At 45.0% G+C, this 25,742-nt stretch overlaps 1 protein-coding gene across 3 annotated transcripts in view; it reads right to left on the bottom strand.

Moving 5' to 3' along the window:
* Nucleotides 1-5,559: 5,559 nt before the first annotated feature.
* The window catches only part of RNF41 (ring finger protein 41), a 33,818-nt gene continuing 13,635 nt past the window's right edge, over nucleotides 5,560-25,742 (bottom strand). For 2 of the 3 annotated variants that reach the window (XM_055328504.1, XM_055328505.1), the window contains exons 3-7: nucleotides 16,301-16,413; nucleotides 12,640-12,911; nucleotides 11,547-11,682; nucleotides 10,964-11,067; nucleotides 5,560-10,134 (exon numbers count right to left, since the gene is read on the bottom strand). In XM_055328504.1, the coding sequence (XP_055184479.1) occupies nucleotides 9,783-10,134; nucleotides 10,964-11,067; nucleotides 11,547-11,682; nucleotides 12,640-12,911; nucleotides 16,301-16,390 (954 nt within the window). In that variant the 5' untranslated portion in view covers nucleotides 16,391-16,413 and the 3' untranslated portion in view covers nucleotides 5,560-9,782. Of the gene's footprint in view, nucleotides 10,135-10,963; nucleotides 11,068-11,546; nucleotides 11,683-12,639; nucleotides 12,912-16,300; nucleotides 16,999-25,742 lie in introns of those variants that run through there. The other variant, XM_055328506.1, reaches the window with a different exon arrangement.

Below are 25,742 nucleotides of genomic sequence, written 5' to 3' on the forward strand. Positions count from 1 at the left end.
TGTTGGAACAACACTGCAGCCCGAGCTGGAGCTGGAGCGCGGCAGAGAACACCCCGAATGTGTGTTTTTACCGAATGCTCCTTATGTGCCAAGTACTGTTCTAAATTCTCCGTGTATTAACCAAGCTAGGGAATTAATTCCCTCTTTAACCTCTAACTCTCCTGTTCTCCCCCGGTTAGAGGTTAGAGGGGAATGATACTTGTTGGGGATGTTCTTTTGGTGTTTCATTTCTTGCACAGCATCATCTTCTCCAAGAAGGATCAGGGAGCTCAAGAGTAATTCACATTTACTTGAGTAGTTCAAGAGCTTTCTATGCATCTGTACCTTGCAGTTTCCCACCTTCATACCCTGAGATCATCCTCACCCCTGTCTCCTTCCCACTCCAGCACCTCCATCATTTATCACTTCCCATCCTGCACATCTTTTTATCCTTCCTCTTTAAGGCTCTTGATTACTTCAGCTGGAAGCCATCATTCTACCGCCACCATGGACTAGGTCACATGCAAGACATCTCCTTTGACACACTGCTGCAAGAACTAATTTATTTTATTTTAAAGATTTTATTTATTTATTCATAGAGACACAGGCAGAGGGAGAAGCAGGCTCCATGCTGAGAGCCCGACGTGGGTCTCGATCCCAGGACCCCAGGATCACGCCCTGGGCTGCAGGCGGCGCTAAACCGCTGCGCCACCGGGGCTGCCCTGCAAGAACTAATTTATTTATTTATTTTTTAATTTTTATTTATTTATGATAGTCACACAGAGAGACAGAGAGAGAGAGAGGCAAAGACACAGGCAGAGGGAGAAGCAGGCTCCATGCACCGGGAGCCCGACGTGGGATTCGATCCCGGGTCTCCAGGATCGCGCCCTGGGCCAAAGGCAGGCACTAAACCGCTGCGCCACCCAGGGATCCCTGCAAGAACTAATTTAAAAAGTATTTTAAGACTTTATTTATTGGAGAGCAAGAGTGAGGGAGATCACAGAGGGAGAGGGAAAGGGAGAAGCAGACTCCCCATGGAGCAGAGAGCTCAACACAGGGGGCTCCATCCCAAGTCCCGGAAATCATGACCTCAGCTGAAAGCAGACGCTTAACTGAGCCACCCAGGCATCCGTATTCTGCTTCTTAAATGGGTCTTAAATCTGTTCACTTTTCTCAGGGTGAGTGCAGGCTAGACTGATCACCTGCTGGAGTCATTAGGAAAGTAGTGAGACCACATGAGTTAATGTATGTAAAACTGCACTAGGGCATCCAGTTGTAGCCCGAGACCTTGAACCTTCCCATGGCTGCTTTGTTTCATGACCTGGTCCCTTTCCACGCGCCATTCTTTCCTACTCACTACTTTCCATCCACTGGCATTCTTTTAGTTCCTGGTATAGGATTTGTCTGTGTTCATGCTGTTCTCTGCCTGAAACAATCTTTCTCATCCTCACCCTCTACTCAGCCTCCAATCCACACATCAATGTCTGTTTTCCTAGGAAGTCTTCTCTGATCACTTGTCACCCACCATATCATAATCATCTGTTGTGAACTCTGTCTTCCCCAGTGGAATATCAACTCTTGGCACACATAAGACGCTCAATTAAAAAAAACAAAACAAAAACAAAACTTTGTTGAGTAAATGTGTTTTTTTAAAGAGCAGTTATATATACATTTTTAAGCCTTCACTCAGACTGGACTGTATGCTTCCTGAGAGTCAGGACTGTGTATTTTGTTTTTGCTCGTATTCCCTTTGCTAGGCCTTTATTCGCAAATACGATCAAAGGCGTACTGAACGAAGATTCCAGGAGGCTCCGTACTGTTTCCTACCAAGTGCCATTTTGCGCATGCTCGGATTTAAATGTCTGGAGAGGCAAGACCAACATTGACCAGCAGAGGGCAACCAGCAACCGTGTTGTGAAGGTGAGGAGGCACCGGGGCTTACAAAATGGAGGACCTGGACGGGAACCTGGCAGAGGTGGTTTGGTCCTTGGAGGTCCTGCCTTTCACTCAGACGCTTCCCTTGTAACTGCCGTAGATAGTTTCAAATTCCTGCCATCCCCACAGCCCACCTGAACTCCCCAGTTCCTACCCCTTTCCTCTTCACCTTGTCCCCTTCCTTCCCTGATCAGGTGCCCCTACGCATCCTTTCGTTTCTGGCTCAGGATTTGACTTTGCTCATCTGCCTTAAAGCTGCCTTCTCCACGTAGGCTTGTAATCCCACTCATTTCAACCTCCTAAGGAAACTTCCATTAACATCCTTGCATAAGGGCAGCCCTGGTGGTCCAGCGGTTTAGCGCCGGCTTCAGCCCAGGGCGTGATCCCGGAGACCCTGGATGGAGTCCCACGTCGGGCTCCCTGCATGGAGCCTGCCTCTCCCTCTCTGTCTCTCATGAATAAATAAAATCTTTAAAAAAAATACTTGCATAACAAATTCAAATTGTATCCTACTGGATCAATCCATTAAATCAGAACCTACCCTCACTTGAGAATTCAGATGATCGTGTTTTCTACTTCCATTTTTCTTTTCTTTAGATTTCAAGTAATCTCTACACTCAATTTGGGACTCAAATTTACAACCCCAAGATCAAAAGTCCCATGCTCCACTGAGCTAGTCAGGTGCTCCTACTTCCTTCTATTTTTTGAAATAGAATGTATACTCTGCCTCCAGCTTCACACTATCTTAATAACCTGTTGCAAAAACCTTTGCTGTGTTTGGAACCACTGATTTCTTATTGGACTTCTGAGATCTTGTACTCTCCTATTTCTCTTAGAACATTGTTTCTCCGTCTCATTTGTTGTCTTCCTCCTCCTGTGGAATTCTGCCAAAAGCTTCATTCTTTTTCCCTCCTCCCAAGACAAAAATTCCAAGCCAGACTTTGAACCCATACCTCCAGCTAGCTATGTCACCTAAAATGCAAACAAAACTTCTTTTCTGAAATGACATTCTTGACTTTTCCCATTTCTGTTAATACTATTCTCACAATTCCATCTACTTTCCAACCTGAAGATTCTGGCATCTTCCTTTTTCCCCCGCCTGACATCCATCAATCATTGATTCTTCTACCACAGCATCTATTTTGCTACATTGGCCTTCCAGGTGCCCCAGTTTCACCACTCTCAGAGCTCCACAACACTGCTGTCATCATCTTCCCCTGCCCAGGGACTACAGCGCCTCATCTGATCACACCCTTGCTCTTCGGTTCAATACACCCTGCCTAAATCACCCATTTTTAAAAATCCTTCTTTCCAGCAAGATACCCCCAATCTATTCAGGCTGAGCATCTTCGTGTGACAGCCTAACTCCTTCTCTCCTGCAGCTCTTTCACCTTATAACTAAGGAGCTAATGCCACTCCATACTAATCTTTTCAGTGACAAATCCTTAGATCTGAACCAAAATTGCCCTTATGTGATTAAAAAGCTAACGTGGGGACATCTGATACACAGGAACTTACGGTCCCAAGTTGCTGACTTGTTCCAAATGTTAAGAGGCCTGGATCTCTGTAGTTTATCCAGCAAAGCAAATCATTAGAGGACTTCAACTGAAATGATCTCAACCTACACTTATCTCAGGAATGTGGTCATTGCACAAAACATTTCTGGAACTCCTTCACAGCTAGTTTAATGATTCATTACTTGTCAACTGTACTCAAAACACACACACACACACAATCCTATTATCATACTAAAAAAAATTCCTTCCGAATTATTTTTTAAAAAGCTGAGGCATTCGCCAACTGTATCATGCATCTCTTTTCCAGATTACTTCTGGAATTCCCCAAGGTCCCATTCTTAGCCTTTCTCCTGTCCTCTTTTATTAGTGTTTGTATTCATTCCTAGAATTTCTTGATCACTTCTGGGCAGATAACTCCCACAGCCATATTTTTAACCCTAACTTCTTGCTCTGAAGCTCCAGACTCACATTTTCATTTACTGGCTAAATACCTTTGGGTGGAAGCATTTTCACCCTGAAGTCCCCCACGAGCTCATTACTTCACCCTGAAACTTGCTCATCCTCTCCTCCTCCCTTTTCAGGTTGAGAATGACCTAACCTTTCATTACCAGCAAAAAATCAAAGTCTTTATCTGTGATTCATCTTTGGTTATGTGCCCCTTGTTATGTGCAGTGGTTACGGGACGCCTGGGAGAACTCAGGCTCTGAAATTATTCTGGAATCAAATCCCAGTTCTGATTATTACCCATGTGAATTTTATTTCCCCACACAGAAAATGGAGATGGCAATAGTGCCTTTTTAAAAAAATTTCAAAGGTGCGTTTTAATAAAACTGTTGGTAAATTGAAATATTTGATACTTACAATTGTGCTGGACTCACAATAAATGCTCAACTTCCTTTCCTCACTGCCAGTATCTGATCCTGTTCAGAACTCAGTTCAGTGATTCTCCAGAGAAACATCTCATCATTAGTAGTAGGTGACCCCTTTCCTCCTCATTGCCCCACTATACTTAATCCTTATTAGCAATGAATTATTTTGTATTTCTCATTCTGTGTTCCAGCATTTGTCACCTAAACTGCAAATTCCCTTAAGGACTCGTTCCTCAATTATTTGAGTATCTCAAATGCCTAACGCCACATGTGACACATGACACGTGTACTATAAATGTTGGCTGAATGAATCTAGTCAGTAATAAGGCCTGTCAGTTTTCTTCCCTAAGGTCTCTCGTCCTCTTTCCCGTTCTTTCAAAGCTTTAAACCTCCTGCATGAATTACTGCAAAGCTTATTTAATAGTCACCAAATTTTCAATTTTTCACTGTCTTCCCATTGCCACCAGAATCATGAGCTGGAAGTTACTCCTCTTGTCAAAAACTTACCTGTGAAATTAAAGCCCAAATTCCTTGCCATGTATTCAAAGCCTCCCAAAAATTGGCCCCAAAATAATAATTTCCTAGTCTTATCTTCCATTATTTCCTTCAACATACTCTTTGCTCCAGATGCCAATAGTTTCTTCTTTTTCAACATATCCTTCACTTCCATTTGTTTGTATTCATGCTATGATCTCAACCATAGCATGATCAACTGATCTAAAGCAGAGGTTGCAGGATGCCTGGGTGGCTCAGCGGTTGAGCGTCTGTCTGCCTTCAGCTCAGGGGTTCGGGGATCAAGTCCTGCATCGGCCTTCTTGCGGGGAGCCTACCTTTCCTTCTGCCTGTGTCTCTGCCTCTACCTGTGTGTCTCTCATAAATAAACAAGCAAACAAACAAACAAATAAAGCAGAGTTGCAAACTATGGACCCTAGATTTTTTTGGAGGCCACAATTACTTTTTTTAAATTGAGCCAACATTTAAAATTTGTGATATTTAGCATAAACACTAAATACTACAATGGCCAATGGTTCTTGAAAAATAAGATTCGACAACATGGGGCCCCTGTTCTTGTATGGCAGCAACCTATACTGCCAGCTGCCCCCTTCTCAGGGAAGCTAGCCAGCTTTAAAAGAAAAAAAAACAAAAAACAAAAACAACTCTCAACAATCCAAGTGTAAATGAAGAAATCAGGCTAATGGTTGGACAACTGGGCCTATCTCCTGATGTTATACAACATTCAGAACATCTCTCCTGTGAAGTCTTTTTTTTTTTTTTTAAAGATTTTATTCATTTATTCATATGAGAGACACAGAGAGAGGCAGAGACACAGGCACAGGGAGAAGCAGGCTCCACGCAGGGAGCTTGATGTGGGACTTGATCCCAGGACCCCAGGGTCACGGCTTGAGCCAAAGGAGACGCTCAACCACTGAGCTTACCCAGGCGTCCCTCCTGTGATGTCTTCTATCTTCAGAACTGCTCAACTTGAATCTCTCAAACTCTAGATCTAATTCTGTTTAGTAAAAATAGGGGTAGAGGAAGTTAAGGAGCACTGTGAAGAAGCAATCAATCAAATCCAAAAGACCATTCTCAGGACAACTGGCTCAATCTCTTCAACAAAAGACTGTCACAAAAACAGTTGTTCCCGGAATTTAGATTAAGAGTATAAATGGGGTGCCTGGCTGGCTCAGTTGGTGAAGGATCAGACTATGGGATTTCAGCTCAGGCTGTGTTCTCAAGGTCCTAGATGGAGCCCCACATCAGGCTCCATGCTTAGCATGGGAGTCTCCTCGGGATTCTCCACACCCCCCCACTGAATTTATATTAATAAATAAATTCTTTTTAAAAAGAGTATAAAAGATAGTTAACATAACCTGGTATAATGCATGCTTCCTGGATTGGATCCAAGACTGGACAAAAATTAGCTTTTCTTGAGACAACTGGAGAAATGTGAATATAGGCTAATTTTAAGCATTTAATGTTAACCATGTAGAAAAATGTTCTGGTTCTTCAAACTAAAAAATCAAAACCAATCTTCATACTTCCCCACCCTTTCTCCTGACCTAAAATGGGTTGTCAAACTTTCTACAGAGCCAAATAGCAAATATTTTAGGCCTTGTGGGTCATAGTTCTGTGGAACTACTGAGCTCTGCTGTTGTAATCTAAAAGCAGCCACAGACAATGCATAAGCAAATGGGCATGGCTGTGTTCCAATGAAACATTTTTACAAAAGCAGGCATCAGGATGCAAGCTCTAGTTTGCCAACCTCTGATCTAGAATAAATACTTCTCCTAAACGAGTCTTTACTGGTACCCATCAGAGGGGCGCCTGGGTGACTCAGTCGGTTAAGTGTCTGCCTTCAACTCAGGTCATGATCCTGGCCAGGGTCCTTGGATCACGCCCTGCAGCAGACTCCTTGCTCAACAGCAAGCCTACTTCTCCTTCTCCCTCTGCCTGCTGCTACCCCTGCTTTTTCTGTCAAATAAATAAAAATCTTAAAAAAAAAAAAATTCCGTGCCTTCATCTTCCCTCTGCTCACATTGCTTGTAGATCTACTTACCACATTTATTACATCTTAGGTGCCACTGTGCTATAAGACACCCATCTCCACTTGAGTTCCTTACAGAATTTTCAATGAATGTTGTTTCCCAAAACCAAATCTACCCCAAAAGAATGATTTGGCACCATTAAAGAATCAGCAGCAGGTTCTGAAAGTAATTTTGAAAGAGCTTCAGGGAAAAAAAGAACACTCCTGGTATCTCTAGATAATAGATACTATACATGTTGCCTCTTAGTGATGTATTCGCCACTATTTTATAATCAGACCTTGTGTACATGCAAGTATAATGGACTCAGTGGATACAGGGATGTCCTTGTGCTCTTTTGCTTTTTAGCCCCAGTAAAGTATCCAGAGTGCTAAAGGATTTACATTAAATACATCATAAATGCTCAACAAATTTGAAATACACTGCTAGGGGAAAAGATTTCCTTTTTTTCATGACTGGGAGGAGGTGATAGCAAATGCTTATGTAAGGCTTTGTTGAGATTTGACAACCACAGCAGTACAGTCACCTCAGGCTCCCTTCCTCATGTTTGGCGATGGAATCTTGGATTCCAAAGCAAAAGGTGCTTGTGGGACAAGGGAGAAGGGTGCAGGCATATCCTCTGTCGAAACTGTCCTAAAACTCCAGGAGCACTTAGGGATGACATGGAATTTGGGGCAAAGGCAAACTGTGGAAAGAATACAGTTGAGATCACTGGAGAAAATGTGTTGGCTGCTACAGAACAGGAGACAGGAGGGAAGGTAGGAGGAGGTCATAAAGGGCAAAAACGTGGAGGGTACGCTCCCAGACAGACATCCTCTTAGAACAGCAGTTAGTTCTAAGACAAGGGCAGGTTATAAAGCAAGAAATAAGGGGAATCAAGGTGAGAGAAAAGCCAAAGCAGAGGAGAAAGCTTCACAAGAAAGGGAGTGATGTTGGATTAAGAATTGAGAGTTGAGTAAAAGGTTTATTATTAGTGCAGTCAACACTGTGGAACAGCACATATAACACCACCAGCAACCCACAGAGACGCTAGTGCGACGGGGAGGGAAGCCTTAAATGAGCTTCCTGGCTCCATCTGAGGGTGATGACAGGAGGGTATGGGCCTTGGTAAGGCAGGCGGGGGCAGAGGGGAGTGGAAGAGATGTAGTAACCAGACTAAGTATAGCAGCGTTTTCAAATTCCTGAGCACAATGTCCTGGAGCTGAATGCAGGACTGTTCCCTACTCCCTTCAAGCTGTACTCCTCCACCCCATTCCCAGTGGAGCCATGACCCATCTCCCCAGACCTACAGCAAGCTAACCTGGAATAAAACTCCAAAAGAGAGAAGAAGCTGTTATATGGCCATATCTCGTCAACCCCACTCCGACCTGCCTATTAAAACAATCAATCACCTCCTCTCCATCCCTCCCCTGTTTTCTCTCACTCTATCAGCCACCCTAGAGACTAAGGAATGCCCGGGTAGCCTCAAATGGCGCTGAAGTCCCTAGAGGGCATGAGTGAGACCAGAGCACTGCCTGTACTCAGAGACGCATCTCTCCCATCGTGGCTCGTGAAGCTTAGAATCCAACTATTTATCTCCAAGGAAACTGAGGGTTGGGGGATGGAAGAGTCTTCAAAATTAATACTCTATCAATACAAAGTTTGACAAGGAGACTCATGGAAGGGGTGGGAGCAAAGTTCTCCAGAGGGCACAGGCATTGATGGACTATCGCAGCCATCACTGAAGAGAGGAAGCGCCTCATCTCAGACGGGCTTATGGAGGGTTGGGGCAGACAAAGGTTCAGCCGAGGACTCCCTTGGCCCTTCCTATATTAAAGCCAAAGGTTGTGCTGAAAAGGAAAAATATAAAACAGATCCCATCCCTGTCCCACCCTATCCAGAATCCCCACAATAGGAACATCAAAAAGAAAGTTTTCAGCTTTGTTAATTTTTTTTTCTTTTTCCTTTCTTAAAAAAAAAAGTAAATAAATTAGATTGCCAACAATGTGGCCGGGCTGGAAAAGTGGGGTAGCTATAATCAGGCCATTCTTAAAAAAAAAAAAAAAAAAAAAAAAAAAGGTGGGAAGGAAGAAAAGGAAGGAAATACAAACAACAATGGCCAAAGGAAATTATCAAAATAACTAGTTACAATCACAGGGCTGGAGAGGGTCTATGAACTATTACAGCCCATGCCAGAGGCAGTGCCTACCTGATTTCAGCAAAAGCCAGAGAGCTGCTTCTTGCTGAGCACATCCACCCCAACAGACTAATCCCCTACCCCCAACCCTGTCATTCCCTAGTTATGAGAAAATGTAGGAAAGAAGAGCTCATCTAGAAATTTTCAGCATCCCAACCTGCACACCTGCAGAACCAGCAGGAGCCTACACCTGTAAGGTGGGCCGGACAGGATATTGCTTGGCACAGAGATCCAGTCTTCCCCTAAGGGGGCCAGTTACTGGCCTCATTGCTAATTTCTAGGGTTTTTGATTCCACCCCTACCATTTTTTCAGGATGTCTGCTCCCCAGAGCTGCCCTCTCATGCTGTTTAGTGTCAACCGGCCTGCCTGCTCCGATTCCCTGGTTTTGGAGGAGGGGGAACGATTAGATATTCCTCACTCCACCCTGATCCTCTAGAGAAAATGAATTCTTTGTGCTTTCTAAAAATATCTAGAACCAGGGACCCTAGGCAGGAAAACAGATATAGAGGTGGGGACTTTCCCAAACTGACTGAAAATTTACAGACATCTTAGGGGAAGAAATCAGGCAAAAGGAAGGAATCTGGGTTTCCACCTGAAAGGTTGAGCAAAGTGCCCTGGGCCCTTCAGTGCCAGAAGAATAGGGAAACGTGTGGCCCATGTGTAAGCCACCGTACTATGAATAGTAGGGAGGACTCAGGGACCAGCTGCTGGAGTGATGGGTTTTCTGATTGCCATCTCTTCCTGCTAGCCCGTCGAGATCTCCTATATCTCTTCCACGCCGTGCGCAAATATCATGACAAGCCCTGGTTCCTGCACCATGTCATCACCCATGTGCTGGTTCTCACAGGCCATCACGACAACAGCCTGCTTGCCAGGGATACGCTTGGCCACGTAGTTCTCATAGTAGCGCCGGTTCATCTGTCTGGTCTCTAGGGTGGCCAGACCCTGGGGCCAGCTACGCTCGTGGGCATTTTCAATCAGCTCGTTGACAATAGAGGCAGGACAGCCACTCTCCACCAGGGAGCGCTTGATTACAGCCTGGAGTACAGCATCTGGGGTTGAGATCATCCCTCCCCAGCGGGTCACTCTGGCTGGCTGCAGGGAGTTCACCCACCTGTGTGGAGGGGATTAGAGGTGGTCATTCCAGCTCATCCCCCTTCTCTGCATTGGCTTTTTCTCCTGCTCTGCGCTCAGCTCAACCCTGACCTTCCATTTTCCTTTTTCCATCACTGGTTCAGAAACTCCACATCTTTCCCTAGCTGGTCCCCTGGGAGTCCCAACATGTCACTCACCAGATTAAACTCTACAAGTGAAGAGTTCCTGTCATCTTTCTTAGAAACCCCAATACATAGTACATATGTGCCTGGCACATACTAAGTGCTCAACAAATGTTTATCGGATGAAGCAATTATTCCTGTATACTGTGTCCCACACAGCACCATTTGCATTATATATACTGATTCACACTAGGAATTTAGTCTGTGAATCATACACAACCCCAGCACTGAAATAGATTTTAGACTTTGCTTGTTTATGCTGCATTTTAGATCACTCTCCTGGATTTGCACTCACTCACTCCTCTGGGTTGTAAGTTACCTGACAATAAGGACAGTATTTCCTTCTTCTTGGCCCTCCTAGCACTCCACAGCCTTTTTTTTTTCCCCCACAGCCTTTAACATGGCTTTGTACATGTGCGTACTCACTTAAGTCCAGATGAATTGAATCCTTGGGTAAGCTTTCCCTTCAATCCACCCAAAAGAATTTAAGATCCTATAGTGGTGCTGAAAGTTCTCTTCCTGTCCTTCATCCCAATTATCTGAAATGCCGTGACCCAAGCCCAGCCCTCTTACTACCCTCCTTCTGCCACTCCCCGGCTCTTCCTCCTTTCAGGGCTCAGTGCCAGGACGTGGAGCAAGTGACTCCATGTCCTGAGTGACACTCACTCTAGGATCTCATTGTATTCAATGGTCTCCTCCAGGTTCTGAAGGTTGGGGTTGACACTGCGGATTGCACGCATGTATGCCTTTAACAGCTGGATATCTCGCTTCTGTGGGTGGGAAGGAGAATCAGAGAGGACGGTTAGGGTAGACAACAAATGGAAGACGGAAGTGTGTCTTAGAATGAGGACAGCTGAGAGATGCGAGGAACAACCAGACCTGTAAGCTTTACAAAGACAGGGATGGGACTGTCTCATTCCTAGTGTAACCCGAGTGCTCGGCGGGGACCTTCTTAGAGGAGGCATTTAATAAATGTTAGGTGAATGAGTAACATTGACGGGATGAAAGAGAAGGAGAAGAGCTCCCATCCGATTCCCAACCAAGCCACAGGCGGAGCATCTGTTCACCCAGACACACGAGCACAGGCACAGACCTGCCTGCTCACACGGGTGCTTCTCACCCCGTCATCTGCACACACACGTGGCATGTACACACACACACACACACACACACACACACACACACACACAGTTGTCCACAGTTACCTGCACATGAGAGGCAGGTTCTCTCAATGATCTCTGGGCCCTACCTGCTCCGCCAGCTGGTGCTTGTGCTCAGCTGAGGTCTTCTCCAGCTCCGCGATGCGTGTCTGCTGCTGCTGTACCACGGAGCGCAGGTGCTTAATGCAGTTGTGGTTTGGCAGCTCATCTTTGGGCATTTCCAGGCTGCCACCCGGAGTGGGGAGGAAAGCAGAATAGGGGCATTCAATGGGTCATGTGGGCAAAGGCAGGAGATGCCGATAGGCTTTTCTCCTAGCCCAGGTGTCTAACATTCAGGCCTCCCTCTTATTTATTCCCTTCACTTCCTTCTCCCCAGCAGCCCCGCCCGCGCCCCCGTCCCCCATGCTCCTTTGCTCTCTACCTTCTCTGGGCCTCTTGCACTTTCTAAGAGTGTTTTATCTGCCACACAGCATTCCTTTCTTCCTACAGATTCTGCCTGTGTACCCATTCCTTCTGAGCAGCCCTAGATTCACAGCCCTAGCTAGACAGCAGCATTTTTTTTTTAATTTTTTTTTAATTATTTATTTATGATAGTCACACAGAGAGAGAGAGAGAGGCAGAGACACAGGCAGAGGGAGAAGCAGGCTCCATGCACCGGGAGCCTGACGTGGGATTCGATCCCGGGTCTCCAGGATCGCGCCCTGGGCCAAAGGCAGGCGCCAAACCGCTGCGCCACCCAGGGATCCCTAGACAGCAGCATTTAATCAAATATTTCACACTCCAAAGAAAGAAAATAACAAGGCGCAAGGAACTATGAGAAGCCTCAAAATTAGAGCAGTCATAGTGACAAAGAAAAAGGAGTACTGGGCTGACGGGGAAGAACAGAGGGAGTCAGCCCTTAGTTCTAGCACGCAGATTGGGACCTGCTTCCTCCTCTCTTTCATTCAAACAAGAGCAAAAAGATCCTAGTTGAAAAAGCATCACCGAAGTCAGATCTCAGGGCGGGGAGCCAGGGAGGCCAAGGACGCTCGTTGCATACATTCACGCTTGGAGAGCTCCTGAGCTGGTGAGCGGGGGCTCTGGAGATGGGGGACTGGGGACAGGGAGTGTGGGTGCGGGGAGGGTGGTCATCAACCAGAAGGCCCTCATCTGTGCAGGGCAGAGGAAGGGAAGTAATCTCACCCGCAGCCCTGCTCACAGGTCACAGGCCGTTTGGGGTTGTGCTCACAGTCGCTGAGGTGAGACATGAGGTTGTCAAGCCGGACAACAGCACTACAGCCAAACACAGCGTTGTCGCAGGCAATCTGCAGCTTTGACAACATGTTCCGCATGATCCGAGGTACTGGGCGCAAGTGGGCGACCGTCACAACGCTCCGGTCCACTGGACACGTCTGCTGCTGCGAGAACCACTGGGTGATGCAGGCATTGCAGAAAGCATGCTCACAATGAGGTGCCTAGAAGGAAGAGCAGGGCAAAAGGGGCACAAGAGAATTAGCAGGAGCTAAGAGCCTGAATATGATAACTTCACAAAGCCACTCAAGCCTCTGAGCAGCTTCCAGGATCAGAGGTCTCTGGGGTCACAGCAAAGTGAGGTGCACTATGGGCAAGACACTGTGCAGAGAAGGCTTCAGAAAGGTTTCCTGTGCTCCAGATTCCAAATGGATTGTGACATAAGACAAGTAAAAACATAATAAGGGGCACAAATAATATTCTAGGACAATAGGAGAGATGACATAAGGTGGTTGATTATTAATTGCCAATTGGATTGCATACACGATAACTGGCAAAGAAGTCCAGAGGAGGATGAGATCTTTCTAGGCTAGGTCAATCAGGGCAGGTATTTAGGGAGAGGACAGAATTTGATACGGGTCTTAAAGGATGAGTACAGAGGACACAGGGAAGATATTTACTGGCAAAAATGCAAGTAAGAAAGCAAAGCCAAACAAAACAAAAGCCTGGAACTCCTGGTGAGAGGTTGAGTCCTCTCTGTATGGGCCCAAGTTCCTATTTTATGAGGGTTGACACGAGGCATTGCCCTGAATCCCACTGGCAAGGCCTATCCTCCCAAACAGGGCCATTTTCTTAGAGAATCACATTCTTTTCAGTTTCATAAAGATCATATTTCAGCTTACTTCCTTGATAACTCAGATAACCTCTGAAGTTAATCCCTCAAACTGAGAGGATTCCCTAGCATCTATGGAGACACTATCTGGCTTCTGGCATAGGACAAACACAGTAGGCACTCAGTAGTTGTTGATGAATGAATGGCATGCTAATTATGTCCCAAACACTCTTCTAGGTGCTTAAAATACAAAAGACAGGTTCTGCTTCTGAGATGCTCATAGACACCAAAGACTGAAACACAGAAAGGCTTCCTAAGGGAAGAAGTCATCCTCAGCGTGCCTGGGGGGCTCAGTTAAGTGTCTGCCTTTGGCTCTGGTCATGATCTGGGGGTCCTGGAATCGAGCTCTGTCTGGCTCCCTGCTCAGTGGGGAGTCTCCTTCTCCCTCTCCCCCCACCCTCCCACCCCCGCTGGTATGGGCACATGTGCTTTCGCGCTCTCTCTCTCTCTCTCTCAAATAAGTAGTCTTAAAAAAAAAAAAAGTCATTCTCAATGTCACTAATCCAATTGTCAGTAGGTTTTTTATTTTTCAAAGAGAAATTGGAGTCTTTTCAAAATCTTTATAGACCCTATCTCTAAATAAAGAAAGAAACCATAAACTTGTCTACTTTCCCCATCTGTCCTGCCACTAACCCAGATCAAGCCATCATCTCTCATCTACATTACTAAATATGTCTTCTAACTGGCCTCCCTACTTTTACTCCGCCCCTTTATAATTCATTTACCTTCATCAGCCAAAGTGATCACTTCAAAATGCAAACTAGATCATATCACTCCTCTGCTGAAAACTTTACAATGGCTTCCCACTATACTTAAAATAAATCCAAACTCCTACTCAGGACCTATAAACTTCTGCTGGATGTGGCCCTGTGCCTCTGACCTCTCCTCACCTCACACCTCGCTGCCAGCACTGTGTTCAAGCTAGTCGGGCCTCCTTTCTGTTCTTTGTTTACACCCAACCCACTCCTGCCTCAGGATCTTCGCTTTTGCCGCTCCTCTTTGCCTGAAATGCTCTTTCTCTAAATCTCAGCATGAATGTCCCCTTATTCAGATCTCATCCCAACTGTTACCTCTTCTCATGACCAGCCTATCCAATCCTGCCACCCCTGCAAAAATATACAGAATGTGCTATGTTCCGTGCAAACTGGACAAACTAATACAAAGAGTTAACTATGGGAGAGAGGGGATTACATGGATTGGGACAAGGATGGAGTAAGAGTTCTCACTGTATGTCTTTTTATACTGGTTGATTTCTGAACCCTATGAATTTATCACCTATTCAAAAATTAAATAAATATGCTGTAGGGGGGCCTGGCTGGCTCAGTCAGAGTGTGCAACTCTTGATTCTCAGGGTTGTGAGTGTGAGCCCCACATTGGGTGTAGGTATTACTTAAAATAAAAAAAAAAAAATGATGTAGAGAAATCAGCATTCCTAGCAGGTGCCTTCTACCCTTGGATATGTGTCTGGTAACCTGGCATCCTGAGATCTGCTTGACCTGCTCCTCAGAAGGCGGAGGTGGGGGGGGGGCGGCTCCTGACTTAGAATGTCACAAGCCAACACGGACATCTCCACACATGACTCACCTCAAATGACAGTGCCATGGAAGGGAAGGAACTGACACACCCCATAACCTCTTGACACCACCAGGATAGCTTGGTTCTACACCCAGCCCATCTGCTTCTTATGGCAGTAGGCTACAAAGGCCTAGACAGGGGACAGGTCCAGGACTAGCCGCCACTAGAATGCAGTCTGATTTTCAATCAGTTGAAGCATCTGTGTTCCTTTGGGTGGCTGAAAACTAGAGTAAGAACAAACTTACGGAATCAAGAGGAGCCCCTGGGAGTTGTATAAGCAGTGAGTGGGGGAAGGGCCATGAGACCTCACTGACTAGTGTCCTAGTTTAGAAAATGTGATTAGGTCTAGCTAGCCAGGAGTGGCAGAGGATTAATAGGTATTTACAGAGGGCAGGCAGTAAGAACCATGCAGGATGATGTCCATAAATACTACTGTTAAGAATTTATCTCACTCATTATACTTGCCTGTTAATCATGAGTTTCTCCTCATACTTGCCCCCAGGAAGATACAACTGACTCTCGTCTGACAGGGCTTGCAGAGAAATGACCTATTGAAGGTGGCAGCTTTCATATCAAAATGCAGAGTACAAGGCTGCATCAAAAACTGTTTTTTCTAATAAATCCCAGGAAGAAAATATATACACTGGTTCCCACTTCCTGTTTGTTAGTTAATAGGCAGGCTGAAAAGGGCTGCAGGCAGACTAGCTGACTAACTGAAACATTACATCATCAAAATACAGAACCTATCAGGAAAGTCCAGAAGTTCAATCATAGCTAGGTAGATGGAAGCTAGTCAAAGCCCCTGCAGAGGAAAGGAAGTTCCTGAGCTACTGCCAGAAGACAGAAAAGGTGACTATTTTACAGCAGAAAAAAATCTCAGGGCAACCCTAGAAGAAAATGTGAGGCACTAGACTTCTGTGGTATCCACCTCTAGACAGACTTTGGAAAGCCCTATTCCTTTTGTAGCCACCATTGATCCTCTGCACCAAACCTATATTCTATGTATGTGTGTTGTCGTGGGGTGGGGGTGGGGGGTGGGTGGCAAATCACAGTGACTTCCCTGTTTGTCCCATTACCTATGAATATTTTCTCCTAGATCCACGGTCATCTATTGCCCCCACCAAAACTGCCATCAGACCGACTCACCTGGACTGGCTCCTCCAAGACTCCACTGCAAATAGGACAGATAAGGTCTTCGTCAACATCCCCCTGGAAACGGGTTACATCATACCCCATGTCTCATCACTGAAACCCAGGTCCTAGAAGGAGCAAAAAGAAAAAGAAGCCAGCTTAGAAGAAACCTACAAGTATGTGCCAACTTGAACTTACTGCCAAGATCCATTCATTTGCTCAACAATTACTTACTGAGAGCATACTATGTGCCAGTCATTTGGGAAGAAAAATCTGATTCAAGAAAATTCTAGAGACACCTGAGTGGCTCAGTGGTTTAGTGTCTGCCTTTGGCTCAGGGGGTGATCCCGGAGTTCCAGGATCTAGTTCCACATCAGGCTCCCTGCATGGAGCCTGCTTCTCCCTCTGCCTGTGTCTCTGCCTCTCTCTCTCTCTGTGTCTCTCATGAATGAATAAAAATCTTAAAAAAGAAAAGAAAATTCTAATGGGGGAAGATATTACATAAGCATACATTTAAAATATGAAATGGGGATCCCTGGGTGGCTCAGCGGTTTGGCATGTGCAATTGGCCCAGGGCATGAACCTGGAGTCCCAGGATCAAGTCCCACGTCAGGCTCCCTGCATGGAGCCTGCTTCTCCGCCTTTCTCTCTGTCTCTCTCATGAATAAATAAATATTTCTTAAAAATAAAATAAAATATGAATTCGTAAGTATCTCGGTGGCTCAGTCGGTTAAGCATCTGCCTTTGGCTCAGATCATGATTCCCAGGGGCCTGGGATCAAGCCCTGTATGGGGCTCCCTGCTCAGCTGGGGAGTCTGCTTCTCCCTCTCCCTCTGCCCACCGCTCCCCTTACATGTGCTCTGTCAAATGAATAAATAAAATCTTTAAAAATACATGAAATGACAAATGCCTACACTTGGCATTATGAGTGCAAAAGATGTGGGACACCTAACCCAGGCTGAAAAGAGAGGGTGATTTGAGAAGTTTTACAGGATCAGGTGTCATCAACAGGACAAGCAAGAATAGCTAGGTGTTGGGGATGGGGGCATGGTGGGGTATTAGCATTAGGGCTTTAGGCACATGAACCAGCACATTCAAAATCCAGAAGTAAGAAGATAAACAATGAATTCAGGGAACTCTTGAGTGGTTCAGAAAAAGGCTGATGTGAAGGATTCAAAGGAAGGAATGTCTGGATACAAGGCTAGAGAAGCAAACAAGGGGCAGGCACGAGAAGTCTTATGTAAGGAGTTTATCATAGCCTTATGTAAGGCTATGAGAAACCACTGAAAGACTTCAAAGGAATGATGTATAAAAGTACTCTTCACTCTGTCAACAGGGGTGACATTAGAGACAGGAAGAATGTGTAGGCAGGAGAGATGGTGACAGTCTGAACTTAAGTGGTAGTGATGGGGATAAAGAAGGGAGGTTCAGTGGCACCTGGGTGGCTCAGTTGTTGAAAGTCTACCTTTGGCTTAGGTTGTGATCCCAGAGTCCTGGGATCGAGTCCCGCATCAGGCTCCCTGCAGGGAGCCTCCTTCTCCTTCTGCCTGTGTCTTGCCTCTCTCATGAATGAATAAATAAAATCTTTAAAAAAGGGGGACACCTGGTTGGCTCAGCGGTTGAGCATCTGCCTTTGGCCCAGGGCATGATCCCAGGATGCTGGATCGAGTCCCACATCGGGCTCCTTGTGGGGAGCCTGCTTCTCCCTCTGCCTATATCTCTGCCTCTCTCTGTGTGTGTCTCTCATGAATAAATAAATAAAATCTTTTAAAAAAGGGAAAGGATGTTCAAGAGAGCAAAGACTCAGAGAGCAGTGAGGCTGCCATGCCTCTTCTTTGGGCTTCCTCGGGGTCAAACCCGAAGAAGTCGCTGAACAGAGACTGTAATTCTCCTACAGATTTCCTACTGGTGGGCCAACTGGATGGATGAAGGATGGGCACCAGTACAAAGGCAGCCACACCACAGACTAACCATCAGCTGTGACGTCCTAGAAAAGATGAGCTAAGTCAGATAATTCTCAGGAATTTAGAATCAGGCTGTCCGACTTGAAAGGGTGGAAAGAATGAGATGCAGAAAAGACCTTGATAGGTCAGTGCAAGCTAAAGTATAGCACTGGACGGAGTCAAAACTGACTGGATTCATCCCCCGTTCTATTATTCACTAGCTATATGACCTTGGGCAGGCTACATAAACTTCCCAACACCATTTTTTTTTAATAGATAAAATGGTATGCATAAGAATAGAAGTGACTTTCACAGAGTTATCCACAAAGAGATAATATATATAAAACATTTAGGGGCACCTGGGTGGCTCAGTCAGTCGAGTGTACAACCCTTGATTTTTCGCTCGGGTCATGGTGCTAGGGTCATGAGATCGAGCCCTGCACTGGGCTCCATGCTCAGCAGGAAGTCTGCTTCTCTCCTTTTCTCACTCCCTTTGCCTCTCATCCTGCTAGCACTTGTGCTCTCTAAAATAAATAAATAAATCTTAAAACAAAAAAAAAACACACATTTAGCAAAATGCCTACTGGCCCATAGTAGGGCCTCAATACATGACAGTAGTCACTATTTATACATATGTCTAATTTCTACTACTTGAGGGATGCCTGGGTAGCTCAGCAGTTGACTGTCGGCCTTGGGCCCAGGGCGTGATCTCTGAGTCCTGGGATCGAGTCCCGCATCAGGCTTCCTGTATGGAGCCTGCTTCTCCTTCTGTCTGTGTCTCTGCCTCTGTGTGTGTGTTTGTGTCTGTCATGAATAAATAAATAAAATCTTAAAAAAAAAAAAGTCTACTACTTAATTAAAAATTCCTTTTTTAAAAAAGATTTTTTTTTTAAGATTTATTTTATTTATTTATGATAGACATAGAGAGAGAGAGGCAGAGACACAGGAGGAGGGAGAAGCAGGCTCCATGCCGGGAGCCCAACGCGGAACTCGATCCCGGGACTCCAGGATCACGCCCTGGGCCAAAGGCAGGCTCCAAACCGCTGAGCCACCCAGGTATCCCCTTTTTAAAGATTTTATTTATTTATTCAAGAGAGACAAAGAGAGAGGCAGAGACACAGGCAGAGGGAGAAGCAGGCTCCATGCAGGCAGCCCACCGTGGGACTCGATCCTGGGTCTCCAGGATCACACCCTGGGCTGAAGGTGGCACTAAACCGCTGAGCCACCCGGGATGCCCTTAAAAATTCCTTAAGAGCAGGGGTGGCTGGTAGGCTCAGTCCATAGAGCATGTGACTCCTGATCTTATAGGGCCTTGAGTTTGAGCCCCACATTGGGTATAGAGATTACTTAAAATGAACAAATTAATTAAAACTAAAAAATTAGGCACCTGGGTGGCTCAGTCAGTAGAGCATCTGCCTTCAGCTCAGGTCATGATCCCAGGTTCCTGGGATCAAGCCCCGCTGAGTGGGGAGCCTGCTTCTCTCTCTCCCTCTGCCCTTCCCCTGGCTCATGCTCTCTCTCGCTTATTCTCTCTCAAATAAATAAATAAAATCTTAAAAAAATTTTTTTTAACTTAAAAACAATAAATAAATATAAAAATTCCCTAAGAGCAGAAGAATCTTAGGTTCTTCATCCAATATAGCACCAAGCACAGTTCCTTACAAATCAATAAAACGTTTGGTGTTCAAATGCTAATTTCATTAGGAGCTTCCAGCACTGAGGGCACAGAGGACATCTCCTATTTCACCTAACATCCCATTGTGCAAATGGCACCAGTTTTCTTTTAGGAATCCTAACCTGGGTCCTTATGGACATGTGACCCTCTGCAGAGCAGAGACAGTGATGCCTGGGACTTCTTTGGAGCTCTCAAGGGTAGCTCTTTCCCCTGGGGTTGCATAGCTGGTCGGATGTACAAACCAGAGTGACTAGAGATCATTTCTGCCATTAATGAGAAGAGCTTTCTTATAAGATGAAGCCAATAATGAAGAAAGCAGAGCGGAGAGACCATTCAGATGAGATCATCTGAAGTCCTGGATTCAGCCATGTCTGAAGCCACAATCACCTTCTGAACATCAGCTACAGGACCCAACAAATTCTCTATTATTTGTAGGCTGGTTTGAGCTGAGTTTTTGTTTCTTTCAACTGATAAAAATCCCGGGGCACCTGGCTGGGTCCGTTGGTAGAGACTGTGACTCTTGATCTTGGGGTTGTGAATTCGAGCCCCATGTTGGGTGTGGAGGTTACTTAAAAACAACCAAAGATTACTTAAAACAACAAACCAAACCAAAAAACCCTACAAGCCTAATAAATACAAAAAACCTTTCTTTACCCATTTTATATAGGAACAGTGATACCCCGTGATACTGCTTCACTTATACTAACCTCTATCATCACCATTTCTCTAATATACTGTTCTGCCTTTTCTAGGGCTTAAAACTTGTAAACAATCCGTCTGAAATTGTCAGTGTAAACCACTTTGGCCAGACTATCTCCTATAAAATGGGGTGGGAGGGGGGAACCTACCATGTATGTGTCTCCCCTCATATCTGTTCCAAGACCAGAGGATGTAATTCCCTTGAATCTATAAACAGTGATGGATTAGGGTGAGTACATGAACTATGATATTGAAGATATAAGCCAGGAAAATGTAAAACCTGTAACTAAGGCCCCTATGATTCTCCTTGTTGCACCTCACCAAACAATGAGGATGGTGGTAAGAGAACAAGGGCAGTCCATACTGTCTTTGCTCTGTGCACCTCAATAATTGAGAGCTACAGTGGACTTCATGGCACTATTCACCCAACGGCCACACTCTAGGGCTTATACTCCTTTGTCTCTCACCCACATGGCTCCAGCAGGAGTTGCCTCACTAGTACTTAGGCCTCACCCTAAGCTACAACTGATTGGGCAAAGGATAAACCTATCCAAGTGGGGCCAACAGATCCTATCCCTGAGAATTTATTTGAGCTGAACACCAAGAAAGTTAAGTTGGTCTTTCTCTGGCTGTCTTGTGGACTGAGGAAGACAAAAATCTACAGATGGAAAGAAAAGCCTGGAACACACACAGCTAGAAAGGCTTAGATAAGAACTGCAAAGAGTCCTGAGGCTTTGAGTGCCTGATTTGTTCCGAAGGCCTTCCTGTCTTTAGTTTCTGTGAAACACCTTAGTATCCTTTGTTTGCTTATGCTACTGGGAGTTGGGTTTTTCTACCTTACAACCAAAAGAATCCTGGCTTTGGGGCAGCTCTGGTGGCTCATGGGCAGCTCTGGTGGCTCATGGGCAGCTCTAGTGGCTCAGTGGCTTAGCGCCGCCTTCAGCCCAGGGCATGATCCTGGAGACCCGGGATCAGGTCCCACATCAGGCTCCCTGCATGGAGCCTGCTTCTCCCTCTGCCTGTGTCTCTTTCTCTCTGTGTCTCTCATGAATAAATAAATAAAATCTTAAAAAAAAAAAAAAGAATCCTGGCTTTGACAACAAAGAAATAGCATATTAATATCAGAAGTCGGACAAGGGGGCAGCCCCGGTGGCGCAGCAGTTTGGTGCCGCCGCAGTTTGGTGCCGCCTGCAGCCCAGGATGTGAATCCTGGAGACTCGGGATCGAGTCCCACACCGGGCTTCCTGCATGGAGCCTGCTTCTCCCTCTGCCTGTGTCTCTGCCTTTTTCTTGTTCTCTCTGAATATATAAATAAATCTTAAAAAAAAAAAAAAAGAAGTTGGACAAGGAAGGATAAATTAAGAGTAATGCTTTCCTTTAATCTTAAAACCTGGCTTTCAAAAGTTTAGCCAAAAACCATACTGTAAAACAATCTAGATAGTATTCATTTAGTAGACATTTACTGAGTACTATCTAAACATCAATAAGCCTAATAAGACCTAGTGTCTGTGAGATAAGCGATGAGAAGAAAAGCACAAGGTACCAGGGGAACACAGGTGAGGGAGTTCTATGAAGTCTTGCCATTTGCAACAATGTGGATAGAACTAGAGTGTATTATGCTAAGCAAAATAAGTCAGTCAGAGAAAGACAAATATTACATGATTTCACTCACATGTAGAATTTAAGAAACCAAACAGATGAACATAGGGGAAGAGAAGGTAAAATAAGATTAAAAACAGAGGGGAAAAAAAAAAAAAACAGAGGGAAAAGCAAACCATGAGTGACTCTTACAATAAAAGAACAAATTGGGCAGCCCCGTGGCTCGGCTGTTTGGTGCCGCCTTCAGCCTGGGGTGTGGTCCTGGAGACCTGGGATCGGGTCCCGCGTCAGGCTCCCTGCATGGAGCCTGCTTCTCCCTCTGCCTGTGTCTCTGCCTCTCTCTCTCTGTGTCTCTCATAAATAAATAAAATCTTTTAAAAAAAAGAACAAATTGAGTGTTGCGGCGAGGGGCGCGGGGGGGGGGGGGCAGGGGTGGATGGGCTACCTGGGTGATGGGCCTTAAGGAGGGCACCTGCCGTGAGCACTGGGTGTTATGTGTAAGTGATGAATCACTGAATTCTACTCCTGAAACCAACACAAAGCTGTATGTTAACCAAGTTGAATTTAAATTAAAAATTGTTTTTAGAAAGAGGGAGTTCTAAATCAGACTGGGGATGGTCAGAAAGGCTTTCCAGAAATGACTCTCACAGTATGTTTAGAACAAGGGTTCACAAGCATGGCTACAGTCATTTGGGCTAGAAAATTCCCTTGTAGGGGGCTGACCTATGCACCACAGAATGTTTAGCAGTATCCCTGGCCTCCACCCATTCAAAGTTGGTAGTAGTCCTCCAGTTGTGACACCCAAAATGTCTCCAGACATTGACTTATATCCTCTGGGGGACAAATCACCCCTGGTTGAGGCCCACTGGTATAAAAAATAAGGAGTTATGGGGCAGCCCAAGTGGCTCAGTGGTTTAGCGCCGCCTTCCACCCAGGGTGTGATCCTGGAGGCCCAGAATTGAGTCCCACGTCAGGCTCCCTGCATGGAGCCTGCTTGTCCCTCTGCCTGTGTGTCTCATGAATAAATAAGTAAAATCTTAAAAAAAAAAAAAAAAAGGAGTTAGGCGTGCCTGGGTGGTTCAGTTGGTTAAGCATCTGGCTTCAGCTCAGGTGACAATCTCAGGGTCCTAGGGTCAAGCCCAATGACCAGTTCACCGCTTAGCAGGGCAGGGTCTGCTTGTCCTACTCCTTCTCTCTCTGGCCCTCCCAACCGTTCATGTTCTTTCCTGCTCTCGCTCTCTCAAATAAATTAATTAAATAAAATCTTAAAAAAATAATAAAAATTAGAAATGAGTTAACATCACAGAACAGGGCATGGGCCTTCTAGGGCAGATAAAATAGCATGAAGGAAGAAGTCAGCTAAGAGTTTGTGCAGAGATGTGCCGGAAGATGCGCAGAGAGAAGCAGGCAGGAGACAAGCACTGAAGGGCCCCGGACGATTCGCTAGACTTGTTATTAACCTGAGAGCTATGGGGGTACCTGAGGATTTCCTTTGTTGACATACATTTATATGTTTCAATCTTTTATTTTGACATTCCAAACTTTCAGAAAAGTTCTATAAACAGTAAAAAGACCCCATATACCCTTCATCTAGATTCCCTAAATGTTAACATTTTACATTTTTTATCTCTATATATAGACATGAATAGATAAAAATTTTCTGAACTGCTTGAAAATATATTATCAACTGGATGCCTTTATCCCTAAATAACTTGACTGTGTATATCCTAAAAAGAACATTCTCTTACATAATGATAGTAAAATTATAGAAACCAGGATATTAATATTGACATAATACTATTATTTATAAACCCTTTTCCAATTTTGCCACTTGTCCCAATAATCTCCTTTAGCAAAAGAACATTATTTTTTTTAAAGATTTTATTTATTCATTCATGAGAGACAGAGAGAGAGAAGAAGAGACAGAGGCAGAGGGAGAAGCAGGCTCCATGCAGGGAGCCCAGTGTGAGACTCGATCCCGGGACACCAGGATCACACCCTGAGCCAAAGGCAGATGCCGAACCACCTGCCATCCAGGTGTCCCTAGCAAAAGAACATTTAAGACTATGTATTGCATTGAGTTGCCAAACATCTTTATTTTTTTAAAAGATTTATTTGAGAGAGAGCAAGAGAATACAAGCAGGAGAGGGGCAGAGGGAGAGAATCTTCAAGCAGACTCCCAGCTGAGCACAGAATCCCATGCGGGGCTTGATCTCACAAACCCTGATATCACGACTTGAGTTGGGCTGAAATCAAGAGTCGGGCGCTCAACCAACTGAGCCACCCAGGTGCCCCTTTAAACTCTTTTAATCTGGGATCCCTGGGTGGCGCAGCGGTTTGGCGCCTGCCTTTGGCCCAGGGCGCGATCCTGGAGACCCGGGATCCAATCCCACGTCGGGCTCCCGGTGCATGGAGCCTGCTTCTCCCCCTGCCTGTGTCTCTGCCTCTCTCTCTCTCTCTCTGTGACTATCATAAATAAATAAATAAATAAATAAATAATAAAAAAAAAAAAAACTCTTTTAATCTGAAAAAGTTCCTAACGCTTTTGGGTCTTTCACGACCTTGATATTTTTTTAAGAATATAAGCCAGTGTAACGAGAAGGTCTCTCAGTGTAGGTTTGTCTGATGTTTCCTCATGATTAAATTTAGGTTTCATTTTGGGCAAAAATGCCACGGAAATAATACTGTCTTCTTAATGTATCACATCAGGAACACATGTTGATTTGCACCTTTCCTGGTGACACTAACTCTGATCCTTTGGTTAAGTGCTTTTGGCGAGGTTTCTCTACTGTAGAGGTATTATTTTATTCCTTTGTAATGAATAGGAATCTTATGAGGAGATTCTTTGAATCCTGAAGGATTAAAAAATTGAGATGATCAGTTTTCTATTTTACTCAGATAATTCTGGCAGTTGTATAGAAAAATCAGGGGGTAAAGAAGATAAGAGAAAGTGAGACCTTCTTAGGAGGTTATTGGAAAAATTCCAATAATCAAAAAAATATAAAGGCAGGGCGCCTGGGTGGCTCAGTCAGTGAAGTGTCTGTCTTTGGCTTAGGTCATAATCTTGGTGTCCTGGGATGTACCCCTATTTCAGGCTCCCTGCCCAGTGGGGAGTCTGCTTCTCCCTCCCCCCTCTTCCACTCATATTCTCTCTCAAATACATAAAATCTTTAAAAAAAAAAAAAAGTTAGGGTGGGTCTGAAGAATACAGAACCCTGGGCAGCATTGATTCTTTGCTTTATTTCCTAGTCTGCCTATTTTCAAAAGTAATATATGACTCCATTCTCATTTTAAAAGACTCAAAGAATGTAATTATTAGCCTTTCTTCTCCCTCATCCACTCCTTGGTGTACACTCATTCTTTCAATTCCCCTACATAGATTCATGTATGAACAAGACAGACAAGGTCACTGCTCCCATGTAGTTTATATTCCAGTGATAATAATTTCCAGGGGCACCTGGCTGGCTCAGTTGGTGGAGCATGTGATTCTTGATCTTAGGTTTGGGAGTCTGAGCCCCATAAAATTTTTTTCTTTTTTCCA

The sequence above is a fragment of the Nyctereutes procyonoides genome, unplaced genomic scaffold (genome assembly GCF_905146905.1).
Source record: "Nyctereutes procyonoides isolate TBG_1078 unplaced genomic scaffold, NYPRO_anot_genome, whole genome shotgun sequence".
In the NCBI taxonomy this organism is placed as follows: Eukaryota; Metazoa; Chordata; class Mammalia; order Carnivora; family Canidae; genus Nyctereutes; species Nyctereutes procyonoides.